Here is a 13,713-nt window from a genome sequence, read left to right as displayed (position 1 = left end):
GTAACTCAGGATCAGTAACGTAATGTATGTACACAGTGACTGCACCAGCAGAATAGTGAGTGCAGCTCTGGAGTATAATACAGGATGTAACTCCGGATCAGTAATGTATGTACACAGTGACTGCACCAGCAGAATAGTGAGTGCAGCTCTAGGAGTATAATACAGGATGTAACTCAGGATCAGTAATGTAGTGTATGTACACAGTGACTGCACCAGCAGAATAGTGAGTGCAGCTCTGGGGTATAATACAGGATGTAACTCAGGATCAGTAATGTAATGTATGTACACAGTGACTGCACCAGCAGAATAGTGAGTGCAGCTCTGGAGTATAATACGGGATGTAACTCAGGATCAGTAATGTAATGTATGTACACAGTGATTGCACCAGCAGAATAGTGAGTGCAGCTCTGGAGTATAATACAGGATGTAACTCCGGATCAGTAATGTATGTACACAGTGACTGCACCAGCAGAATAGTGAGTGCAGCTCTAGGAGTATAATACAGGATGTAACTCCGGATCAGTAATGTATGTACACAGTGACTGCACCAGCAGAATAGTGAGTGCAGCTCTAGGAGTATAATACAGGATGTAACTCAGGATCAGTAATGTAGTGTATGTACACAGTGACTGCACCAGCAGAATAGTGAGTGCAGCTCTGGAGTATAATACAGGACGTAACTCAGGATCAGTAATGTAGTGTATGTACACAGTGACTGCACCAGCAGAATAGTGAGTGCAGCTCTGGAGTATAATACGGGATGTAACTCAGGATCAGTAATGTAATGTATGTACACAGTGACTGCACCAGCAGAATAGTGAGTGCAGCTCTGGGGTATAATACAGGATGTAACTCAGGATCAGTAATGTAATGTATGTACACAGTGATTGCACCAGCAGAATAGTGAGTGCAGCTCTGGAGTATAATACAGGATGTAACTCAGGATCAGTAATGTAATGTATGTACACAGTGACTGCACCAGCAGAATAGTGAGTGCAGCTCTGGAGTATAATACAGGATGTAACTCAGGATCAGTAGTGTAATGTATGTACACAGTGACTGCACCAGCAGAATAGTGAGTGCAGCTCTGGAGTATAATACGGGATGTAACTCAGGATCAGTAATGTAATGTATGTACACAGTGATTGCACCAGCAGAATAGTGAGTGCAGCTCTGGGATATAATACAGGATGTAACTCAGGATCAGTAATGTAATGTATGTATACACAGTGACTGCACCAGCGGAATAGTGAGTGCAGCTCTGGAGTATAATAGAGGATGTAACTCAGGATCAGTAATGTAATGTATGTACACAGTGACTACACCAGCAGAATAGTGAGTGCAGCTCTGGAGTATAATACAGGATGTAACTCAGGATCAGTAATGTAATGTATGTACACAGTGATTGCACCAGCGGAATAGTGAGTGCAGCTCTGGAGTATAATAGAGGATGTAACTCAGGATCAGTAATGTAATGTATGTACACAGTGACTACACCAGCAGAATAGTGAGTGCAGCTCTGGAGTATAATACAGGATGTAACTCAGGATCAGTAATGTAATGTATGTACACAGTGACTGCACCAGCAGAATAGTGAGTGCAGCTCTGGAGTATAATACAGGATGTAACTCAGGATCAGTAATGTAATGTATGTACACAGTGACTGCACCAGCAGAATAGGGAGTGCAGCTCTAGAGTATAATACGGGATGTAACTCAGGATCAGTAATGTAATGTGTGTACACAGTGACTGCACCAGCAGAATAGTGAGTGCAGCTCTGGGGTATAATACAGGATGTAACTCAGGATCAGTAATGTAATGTATGTACACAGGAGAAAGTGATTCGTTCTATATGTAAGATGTAACATGGCGGTCGGAGGGCGACGTACATTCTAAGCGTTCCTCAGGGGAGTGTATATTTTATTAAGAACACGGCACAAGTTCACACTATAAATAGCGGCTTCTCCAACTGTGTACAAGCACCAATTACCTTACAATGAATGTGGCAACTGTGAAGAAGTGGGTCTAAATGATGTTAAAATGAGAACCGATCGGCAGCAGTGAACTCATCATTGTGCCCCCCATACGGGACAATATTAATGCATGTGCAGCGTCATGCAGAACTACCCCACGTGCCATCTGTAGTGATATCCCCCTGATCTGCAGGGAGCCCTCCAATGTGGACGATGCCTCCCCGCGGCTCTGCTCTGTCCAGCATCCCTCTGGTGAAGATGCAATTCTTCTCATGTCTCCCTGGCCTCCCTCCTTTATTATCAAAGGACATCTGTTCTACAAGTGCAAATCTTGCAGTTACACACAGAAGGGACAGGAGAACGCTGGAAGCCGAGCATTATTCTGGCTGCGTTAGCTCTTTGTAAAGCAGTCATCACTTATCCTTTGTAAGTCTGTGGGGGTCCGAGCGCAGGGACCTGCACAGATCAGCAGTACGGACACTATGCCTCCCTTGGGATGGAGCGGCAGTGCACTTGTCCAATTGCGGCTCCAATCCTCTATGGGACTGTAGGAAACAAGCCGAGCACGGAGCAAGGCAGCGCCATAGGGAGTGAACCGCGCACTGCCGCTCTAGAGGGTTAGCGTGACCCGGTCCAGTATCTCAGGAGGTAAGTGGACCAAAAGGAAGTCACCGCTATAAGTAGTAAATGCAGATCTTGTGCTTCTTTATCTCATGATATTGTTATGCAAGAAATGCAAAGCGGAAAGTGTTAATTGCACCTTCAGACAAGCGGCTCTGGAGATAAATGGAGGCTACAATGTCCAACCCACGTCTGTCATCTAGAGAAAAAGATTCTTTGTTCCTGCGAGAGATGGCCGTCACCGTAAGGCGTCGCGTGCAATTCCATATAACCGAGTCTCTGGATGTATTTGATGACTTGTCCTTTGTTACAGCAAGAAAGACCATTGGACATTTCCATCCGTGGTTGCCCCGCTGCTAAGCCCCCTATGACATGTACCACACGGCCATATTGCCCCCTCGATACAATTTCTCGGACACAGGGACATTACTGCATATTTGAGCCGCTCTCTTTTTCCACTGATGCTGTGGCCTCTATCAATCCCTCCCCTCAATGGCACCGTCTTCTCCTCCGGAGGAACGACTCCTGGAAGATGACGGATCGACCACGCAGGGGAATTGCAATGCTTGAGCTGCTCCTGATGGAGAAATTTATCAGCCTGAATGCCACACTTGGATTTATTACTGGATATTGCCCTCTTTCAGAATTAATTCCAGAAGGCAGAAAAGGAGAAAATGTTCTTTTTTTCTGCTCAATTTTTAAAATGACAAACGCTGTACGCAGGACTGGAGACATCTGGGCAGCTGCCCCCGAAGGAAGGCGAGACGACAATGCAGCCAGAGCGGGCGTCGCAGCACAGAACCCGCATCCATATAGTCAGATGACCCTGCACAGCGGGATACAGCGCCACCTCTGCAGGCAGGACTGCAGCAGAACTGCAGAGAAATATTCAACTTCAGCCACAAGCACTGTAGGGGGCATAAGGTGGAACCCCTTCCTGACATGCACCATAAATATACATGGGGCTCACAACAAAATAAAGAAGTGACAGAGTTGTGTTTTTCCCACGACTTCACTACATTACATGGTGCAATGAATGGGTCATTGAAAACTACAACTCGTCTTGCTAAAACACAAGCCTTCATGCTGCGATGCCGACGGAAAAATAAAGGTTTTGGTTCTTGGAAGAAAAAGAGGAAAAGAAGAAAGCACAACAACAAAGACTGACCATGGAAGTAAGGGGTTAATGAGGACGCTCGTAACCCATAATGCACATTTCCACGGTCGGCTGTATTTGGGAAGAAATGCTGGATTTTGCGATTTTTAGCGCAGATTGCGGTGACTGGGGATGAAGGCAGTCAGACAGGGCAGGTGAAGCTCAGCCGAGCGACGGCCGGAACATTAATTGGCATTATACATATTGTCCCAACGTCCCCTCCCCGGCTGCGGATTATTCAGCGCTGCTCATTCTGCGGCCTTAAATCATTTGTGGCTAATTATATATTTTATGATGACATTAAAATGAGTCATGGATGGGAGCGGATCGGTGTCCTTTCCAAATCTCCAGCACAAAAAGCAGCTGGAACATTTGTGTCTGAGGAACGTGGCGCGCCCTCGGAATGGATTTCCTGCCCTGCGAGATCAATACGTGGAGCACAACTTTTACCTGGAATTAGAGACAAAATGTCAGGCGTCCCGAAATGTCAGCACGCAATTATCCGCTGCATCCGGAGCGGCAATGTGACCTTACAACCACGGCAATCGGGGCTCCTGATTAATGGGGACCGCCGAAATAGGATGGCGTGACGCCGATTACCAGGGCAAGACCAAAGGGCTGCGGGAAAAGGTGCAGCACAATCTATTAGTATATGTGGAGAATAGGATTGTCTTGCATGCAGACACCATGGAGGATCGCTCCAGTGACCAGAGCTACAGAACTGGTAAGTACTGCATACAGGCCCCGATTCACTGAACCATTCTCACGAGGATTGTCCTGTATGCAGACACCATGGAGGATCGCTCCAGTGACCAGAACTACAGGACCGGTAAGTATTGCATACAGGCCCCATTCACTGAACCATTCTCACTAAGATTGTCCTGTATGCAGACACCATGGAGGATCGCTCCAGTGACCAGTGCTACAGGACCGGTAACTACTGCATACAGGCCACGATTCACTGAACCATTCTCACGAGGATTGTCCTGTATGCAGACACCATGGAGTATCGCTCCAGTGACCAGCGCTACAGGACCGGTAACTACTGCATACAGGCCACGATTCACTGAACCATTCTCACGAGGATTGTCCTGTATGCAGACACCATGGAGTATCGCTCCAGTGACCAGCGCTACAGAACTGGTAAGTACTGCATACAGGCCCCGATTCACTGAACCATTCTCACGAGGATTGTCCTGTATGCAGACACCATGGAGGATCGCTCCAGTGACCAGCGCTACAGAACTGGTAAGTACTGCATACAGGCCCCGATTCACTGAACCATTCTCACGAGGATTGTCCTGTATGCAGACACCATGGAGTATCGCTCCAGTGACCAGCGCTACAGAACTGGTAAGTACTGCATACAGGCCCCGATTCACTGAACCATTCTCACGAGGATTGTCCTGTATGCAGACACCATGGAGGATCGCTCCAGTGACCAGCGCTACAGAACTGGTAAGTACTGCATACAGGCCCCAATTCACTGAACCATTCTCACGAGGATTGTCCTGTATGCAGACACCATGGAGGATCGCTCCAGTGACCAGCGCTACAGAACTGGTAAGTACTGCATACAGGCCCCGATTCTATGAACCATTCTCACGAGGATTGTCCTGTATGCAGACACCATGGAGGATCGCTCCAGTGACCAGCGCTACAGAACTGGTAAGTACTGCATACAGGCCACGATTCACTGAACCATTCTCATGAGGATTGTGGCAAAAAACAGCTTGAACCTATGGGAAATTGTGAATTTACAGTTTTTATGCCAACCCCAATCAGTTTTGTCAAATTTTCCTTAATAGGGCGGGGCTTAGTGCAGACGAGGCGTGGCTGAAGGCAGCCAGAAAATTCTTCAGAACTTACACCATAAATTACAACAGTACATTACTACAGTCACCGATCAGCCTTCTCATACAGTCAATGTTACAGGGCAGCTTCTTACTGGAGCATTGGACCACAGCGAAATTCAGCGTCAGCATGTTATCCTCCAACAAAGTGCTTTATACACGACCCTGCGCTGCTAGAGTGTAAGCCACAGCAATATGGCAGAGGTCCGGGCACCTCCAGATCCAAGGTCGGGCTGTGGCACCTCCAGATCCAAGGTCGGGTTGTAGCTTTCATGCACAGGGTAATGGCGAGATACACGTCTGACATTGAGCCACCAGTTACAGGCTGCACACGACACGCAGCTACGGCGGCCGGCCATTGGAAGAGGCCTTCTGCGAGTGCAGGCGGGGCGCTGAGAACTAGACTGCTGTTCAGACCCACTTATCATTAAGTCCCAGAACACCAGTCCTCAGTCACCCATGTGCAAATTTATGCCAAAATGTATTTTAAAAGGAGCAGTTTTCCCTCAAAAGTCTAAGCCTGGTAATTCTAGGACACAAAAAAAAATATATTATTGGATGTCGGTGCATCCAATAAAAATGACCCCACCAGCAGGATTGTGCACAGTAACTACAGAGTGACAGGTCGGCACCGTTACACTGATTACAATGATACCTGGTGATGAAATCAGTCTTGTGGTTGTTGTGGAGTCTGGATTTTCAGTTTTGAGTTAATGATATGCTCGTGCACCGGGGCAGCCTGTGGGGGTCTTCATGTGGTGCTCCGATTAGGTATTCCTCTGTATGGCCTCAGACAGGTCACCGATCCCTCAGTCACCTTCCCCCTATTTTACATACTGAATATATGTACATTGACTAAAAAAAATAAAAATCACAACAGACCTTCATCAGAACTGAATGCATGAGAAGAGGAACCACAGTGCCAGCGATTGCGGAATGTGATCTGCATCTGAGCGCCTGCACAAGTGACGCAGATCACATTCCACCAGCGCTGGCACCGTGGGTCCTCCTCTCATGCATTCAGTTCTGATGGAAGATCGAAAATGTAAAACAAAAGCTTGAATGCATCACCACATCTCCATCTGAGTGCCAAGTTCTTCAGTTTGTTATATGCTACTGTGCAGGCCGCTGCCATCTTGGAGGTAACAATTTTCTTTTCTCTAGCAAGATGGCAGCTATTGGATCGCAGATATATGCTACTGCGCAGGTACTGCAGACGCCATTTTCAGACTTCTTTTAATGAATTTATAGCATCAAATAAAATAATTAAATTAACATTACACGTGATCATGCTGCAGGTGAATATATATATGAATACCGTATTTTCCGGCGTATAAGACGACCCCCCAACTTTACCAGTTAAAAAATAAAATCTTCTTAAAAGTCAGGGGTCTTCTTATACACCGTATGTCGTCTTATAGGGCCGGTGAATATGTGCCTTTTGGGGGGGGGGGAGTGATCCTGATGACGACGAGGGGGCGTCTCACAGGAAAGTGAGTATCCCCCATTACCTTATCATAGCGCTGCAGCGTGGGGTCTCTGTGCTGGGAGCGGCGGCTGCTGTGCTGTGGTGCGTTGGCTCCTCTTCTGCAGTGTGGGGCCTCTGGTGCTGTGGGGTGGCGGCGGCGGCGTATCTTTATGCTGTCGGGGCTCCTCCGGCATCTCATTAAAGCCTGGAGGCCCCGCCGGCAACTACATCGGTACAATGCGGTGGCCTCCGGGAAAATGGCCGCTGCTCAGATTCAGATCTCGTCCCGAGAGACGAGATCTGAATCTGAGCAGCGGCCATTTTCCCGGAGGCAGCTCAATAGGTGCGATGCGGTGGCCTCCGGGAAAATGGCCGCTGGGGGCTGCGCATGCTCAGATTCAGATCTCGTCCCGAAATCTCGGGACACGAGATCTGAATCTAAGCAGCGGCCATTTTCCCGGAGGCCACCGCATTACACCGATGGAGTTGCCGGCGGGGCTTCCAGGCTTTGAGATGCCGGAGGAGCCCCGACTGCATGAAGATATGCCACCGCCCCACAGCACCAGAGGCCCCACACTGCAGAAGAGGAGCCGCCGCACCACAGCACAGAGACCCCACGCTGCAGCGCTATGATAAGGTAATGGGGGATACTCACTTTCCTGTGAGATGCCCCCTCGTCGTCATCAGGACCACTCCCCCCCCCACCACCATATACACCCGGCGTACAAGACGACCCCCGACTTTTAAGAAGATTTTCAGGGGTTAAAAAGTCGTCTTGTACGCCGGAAAATACGATATGTATGTATGTATGTATGTATGTATGTATGTATGTATGTATGTATGTATGTATGTATGTATGTATGTATGTATGTATATATATATATATATATATATATACACACACACATATATACATATATATATACACACACACACACACACACACACACACACACATACATACATATTTGTTTTCATTATGTAAACAAGGTGGGAGGGTGTGGAGAGCCATACAGATGAATACCTAATCAGAGCACCACATAAATCCCGGCCCACTCACAGCCCCACCCATAGTGACGCCCCAGAGCACGAGCATATCATTAACTGATAAAGATTACACAACAACCACAAGACGGATTTCATCACCAGGTATCATTGTAATCAGTATGACGGCACCGACACTGTCTGTAGTTACTGAGCACAATCCAGCTGATAGGTTCCCTTTAAGGACCCCATCCGGACTCACACTGAAGTAACCCACCCATAGTCTATAAACTCCATGTTTCCGTATCGTACAGAGTGTAATCTTATGCATCGTCCACTTACCTGTGTGATAAAATGTTAAAAACACCAGCAAAAGTCCGGTGAAGATATTACTCAGGAAGGTGACAAAGCCGCAGGTGATCCCCTCTGGGACAGGGTAGACCGTCTCCACAAACGTCTCGAAGAAGATTGGCACCGTGCCGTTGAGGAAGACACCGATCAGGATACATGAGGTATACAGGGTCGCTGCGTCACAAAACACAAAGTCGCTCAGCAAAGTTTCAACGTTCACATGGACGACGTACAGTTCTAGCTTTAATTAAACATCCACAACTTCCTTAAGCACATGGGTTACAGAAATTGTGCAGCCATAACATTAATGCCAGCCCTTAAAAAACAACGATTCTCCTTTCTGGCTTCTTTTCTTGGAACATAGTAACATATAGTTAGTAAGGCCGAAAAAAGACATTTGTCCATCCAGTTCAGCCTATATTCCATCATAATAAATCCCCAGATCTACGTCCTTCTACAGAACCTAATAATTGTATGATACAATATTGTTCTGCTCCAGGAAGACATCCAGGCCTCTCTTGAACCCCTCGACTGAGTTCGCCATCACCACCTCCTCAGGCAAGCAATTCCAGATTCTCACTGCCCTAACAGTAAAGAATCCTCTTCTATGTTGGTGGAAAAACCTTCTCTCCTCCAGACGCAAAGAATGCCCCCTTGTGCCCGTCACCTTCCTTGGTATAAACAGATCCTCAGCGAGATATTTGTATTGTCCCCTTATATACTTATACATGGTTATTAGGTCGCCCCTCAGTCGTCTTTTTTCTAGACTAAATAATCCTAATTTCGCTACTCTATCTGGGTATTGTAGTTCTCCCATCCCCTTTATTAATTTTGTTGCCCTCCTTTGTACTCTCTCTAGTTCCATTATATCCTTCCTGAGCACCGGTGCCCAAAACTGGACACAGTACTCCATGTGCGGTCAAACTAGGGATTTGTACAGAGGCAGTATAATGCTCTCATCATGTGTATCCAGACCTCTTTTAATGCACCCCATGATCCTGTTTGCCTTGGCAGCTGCTGCCTGGCACTGGCTGCTCCAGGTAAGTTTATCATTAACTAGGATCCCCAAGTCCTTCTCCCTGTCAGATTTACCCAGTGGTTTCCTGTTCAGTGTGTAATGGTGATATTGATTCCTTCTTCCCATGTGTATAACCTTACATTTATCATTGTTAAACCGCATCTGCCACCTTTCAGCCCAAGTTTCCAACTTATCCAGATCCATCTGTAGCAGAATACTATCTTCTCTTGTATTAACTGCTTTACATAGTTTTGTATCATCTGCAAATATCAATATTTTACTGTGTAAACCTTCTACCAGATCATTAATGAATATGTTGAAGAGAACAGGTCCCAATACCGACCCCTGCGGTCCCCACTGGTCACAGCGACCCAGTTAGAGACTATACCATTTATAACCACCCTCTGCTTTCTATCACTAAGCCAGTTACTAACCCATTTACACACATTTTCCCCCAGACCAAGCATTCTCATTTTGTGTACCAACCTCTTGTGCGGCACGGTATCAAACGCTTTGGAAAAATCGAGATATACCACGTCCAATGACTCACCGTGGTCCAGCCTATAGCTTACCTCTTCATAAAAACTGATTAGATTGGTTTGACAGGAGCGATTTCTCATAAACCCATGCTGATATGGAGTTAAACAGTTATTCTCATTGAGATAATCCAGAATAACATCCTTCAGAAACCCTTCACATATTTTACCATTATAGCAAAAAAAAAAAAAAACACATTGCAGTTAAAATGTGTTGCTCAGGACGAATACTAATGTCATCACTATTAGATTTGTGGGGATCCGAAAGCTGGCGCCCCCACAATCTGCTATGCAGTGGCCGTTTTTGGCTCCAGCAGATCAGCTCCTGTTGAAGTGTAAGGGAGCAGAGCTGCAGCACCCAGGAAAGCACAAGAGTGTATAGTGCTGTGCTGTGAGATCAGCAAGTGATGTACAGTCATGGCACCCTAGAAATTGTTCTAGAAAATGAAGTAATTCTCCAAGAACATTACTACAAATACAAAAACTCAGAGAAGCTCGCCCGTCCGAGGCCGGCACCCTGCAGAAGCTCGCCCGTCCGAGGCCGGCACCCTGCAGAAGCTCGCCCGTCCGAGGCCGGCACCCTGCAGAAGCTCGCCCGTCCGAGGCCGGCACCCTGCAGAAGCTCGCCCGTCCGAGGCCGGCACCCTGCAGAAGCTCGCCCGTCCGAGGCCGGCACCCTGCAGAAGCTCGCCCGTCCGAGGCCGGCACCCTGCAGAAGCTCACCCCCTACAGAAGCTCGCCCGTCCGGGGCCGGCACCCTGCAGAAGCTCGCCTGTCCGAGGCAGGCACCCTAGAGAAGCTCACCCCCTACAGAAGCTCGCCCGTCCTGCTAGGAGCATCTGGAGTAACAAGTACAATCTCTGGATAGATGAAAGGTTTCATCTGCAGCCGCTGATTTCTCCTGAGGTGACCAGCGCCAACAATATCTGCAGACATTTACAACACTTGGCTCCGCTTCCTGACAGCGAGCCGCAGCGCACCTCAGAACGTCTGCACGTCCTTTATATCCTGGAGTAAAACGCTCCGGTCAGGCAGATTTAGGAGTCATTAGCTAGTCAGATCTGAGAACGCGCTCCGCCGCCAACTGCGCAATTCAGTCAGGAAAACATCCGACCTCAAACACAAAACATCTGATGCAAAGGTAACGACCCTGCAGATGCGACTCTCGGAGAAACTCCTGCACTCATCACAGCCGCCTCCAGAGCCGCCATAAAGTGAGCTCTATGGTACAAAGCAACGTGACAGCATGCAAAAAAAGGAGAAAGTTTCAGAAAGCGAGCTGTCAGCGAGAGCACGGATCAGACCCTCCGCAGGCCGCGCACAGGAGACTGACGACTCATTAAGAAATCTCATCTAAGTGAGCAATTACTCTGTAACCATCGATCAACTGCAGAAGGTTAAACATTTCATTACATGTGAGTGGAGGCCGAGAAAGTGTCAGATGAAGGAACAATCACTAACAAACAAGTTAATCAGACGGGAAAGGCAGGAGTGGCCCCGTGCTGCATGTACCCTGCCCACGGCCCCCAGACAACCGGCCACATTGCTCCCCTGCCCATAGGTAAGACATCTACATAAGGCAAAGACTGAACCCGCAGACAAAACACACGATGACCGCCCGTCGTTACAGCAGGCGCAGGACCGCCACTATGTAACAGGCGTGGGCGGCTCTATACCTCCAGATCAGAGACGTGGACACAGGAGCGAACTCCCTGCTGCGAGCACGTCTGGACGTTAGACTGTCAGCTCCTGGGGAATTCTGATTCCTGGCATTTTGTGTGCAATTTGGCTAATTTCAGCATCTCTTTTCCATTACATCAGTTCTTATAAGCAACTTTATATGAAGCCAGTCCTGACATGATGTGCTGGTTGTATGTTTCATCAGAATGAGCAAGTGCAAAATGTTATATATAAAAATATCAGAAAAGGAAATAAACATCAAACCCTCAAGTAGCTCAACTGACAAACAAAAAATGTTTCAGGTCTTAATAAAAAAGAAATTTTTTATTTTTTTACAGAAATGTACCATTTTCTCACCAGTTTAAAAAAAACAAAAAACTCCACACTACACAAGTTCAGTATCACTGTAATTGGATCACATTAGAGATTCATGGACTGGACCATTTTTACCGCACACTGAACACCGCAAAAACAAAATGCGATTTTGCCATAGACTTATTTTTCACCAGCTCGGAATTTTCTGTTTTCTATAACATTATAAGGTAAAATATCAATCAAAACTGCAAAAAAAAAAAAAAAAATCTCCCAGACATGAAGAGGCTGAGCGTTCTGCCTTCTGTTGTATCTCATACATTATTCTTGTCCATGTGTGTACAAAGCGCCCCGCCGCCTCCCCCGTGCACAGCACCCCGCCACCTCCCCCATGTGCGCAACGACCCAAGCCACCTCCGCCATGTACACAGCTCCCCGCCGCCTGCCCCATGTGCACTGTGCCCCGCCGCCTCCCCCATGTGCACAGCGCCCCGCCGCCTCCCCCATGTGCACAACGACCCAAGCCACCTCCGCCATGTACACAGCTCCCCGCCGCCTGCCCCATGTGCACTGTGCCCCGCCGCCTCCCCCATGTGCACAGCGCCCCGCCGCCTCCCCCATGTGCACAACGACCCAAGCCACCTCCGCCATGTACACAGCGCCCCGCCGCCTGCCCCATGTGCACTGTGCCCCGCCGTCTCCCCCATGTGCACAGCGCCCCGCCGCCTCCCCCATGTGCACAGCGCCCCGCCGCCTCCCCCATGTGCACAGCGCCCCGCCGCCTCCCCCATGTGCACAGCGCCTCGCCGCCTCCCCCATGTGCACAGCGCCCCGCCGCCTCCCCGCCACACTGCACCAGTCAGTCACTCACAATAACGTCATTGTGGACATTTACTGCTGGACTAGAAAACAACATGAATGCTAGAAGAAAGGGCGACCTGTGTGCACTCACCTGTGGTCAGGGGAAGGTGGGTGACGTGGCTTAAAAACGTCAGGGTGAACCATGTGGCTGAAAGTGTGGCCCCCGAAAAGAGAAGGACGAGTATGGGCTTCAGCACGGCCCGGACAGAATCTGCAAACCTGGGGAGAAACAAGAGATCATTACATCTGCAGTAAACATATCACTGAGCAAACTTACCCCCATCATCACTAACCAATCACCCCCATCATCAATAGATCAGACACGCTGCAATCAGGGGAAATAAACAGCAGTCTCGTCTCGTAGTCGACACTTTCCATTCCTTCGAGGCTCCTTACATCATAGACGTAACTGGGGTCAGGACTGACCACCTCTCACATGGTATACAGGCTGGTTGTCAGTCGATTGGGGACACACCAGGCGCAGCCCCAAGTATCTGTCGCTTCCGGCCACTTTTCCCGGCTGAGACAAATTGCAAACATATGAGAATCTGCTTCCAAATGAGGAATTAAAAGATGGGAGTTTGTAATTAACCAGTTCTGGAAACAGAATTACAGGCTGTCGTCAAGGACGGAGCGGAGGAATAATTTGCAGAAAATGACAAGATAATGCTGAAATTGAGATTTTTGCCTTGCTAACCATCAGCATCTGGTGTAAGAAAAACACAAAAGGCGTTTTCAGTGGAATAATGATGAGTAGCGCGGCGCTCGTGGGTCCGCACCGCCACACTTCAGCGTGAAGAAATCTGTGAAATGTGACAAGAATTACGACCTCATTTTCCTGATTACAACTTTCAGCAGATGATTATGGCCGGGCCTGTCACGGATCCAGGTCTCCAGAAA

The 13,713-nt window shown here is 48.1% G+C and overlaps 1 protein-coding gene across 1 annotated transcript in view; it reads right to left on the bottom strand.

Annotated features, from left to right (window-relative positions):
• The window catches only part of SLC49A4 (solute carrier family 49 member 4), a 45,310-nt gene that overhangs the window by 3,520 nt on the left and 28,077 nt on the right, over nt 1-13,713 (bottom strand). The window contains exons 7-8 of the mRNA XM_077273304.1: nt 12,905-13,032; nt 8,398-8,580 (exon numbers count right to left, since the gene is read on the bottom strand). Coding sequence (XP_077129419.1) covers nt 8,398-8,580; nt 12,905-13,032 — 311 coding nt within the window. The remainder of the gene's footprint in view (nt 1-8,397; nt 8,581-12,904; nt 13,033-13,713) is intronic.

The sequence above is a fragment of the Ranitomeya variabilis genome, chromosome 7, assembly GCF_051348905.1.
Source record: "Ranitomeya variabilis isolate aRanVar5 chromosome 7, aRanVar5.hap1, whole genome shotgun sequence".
Lineage (NCBI taxonomy): Eukaryota > Metazoa > Chordata > Amphibia > Anura > Dendrobatidae > Ranitomeya > Ranitomeya variabilis.
This window is presented reverse-complemented; position numbering and strand designations above follow the sequence as displayed.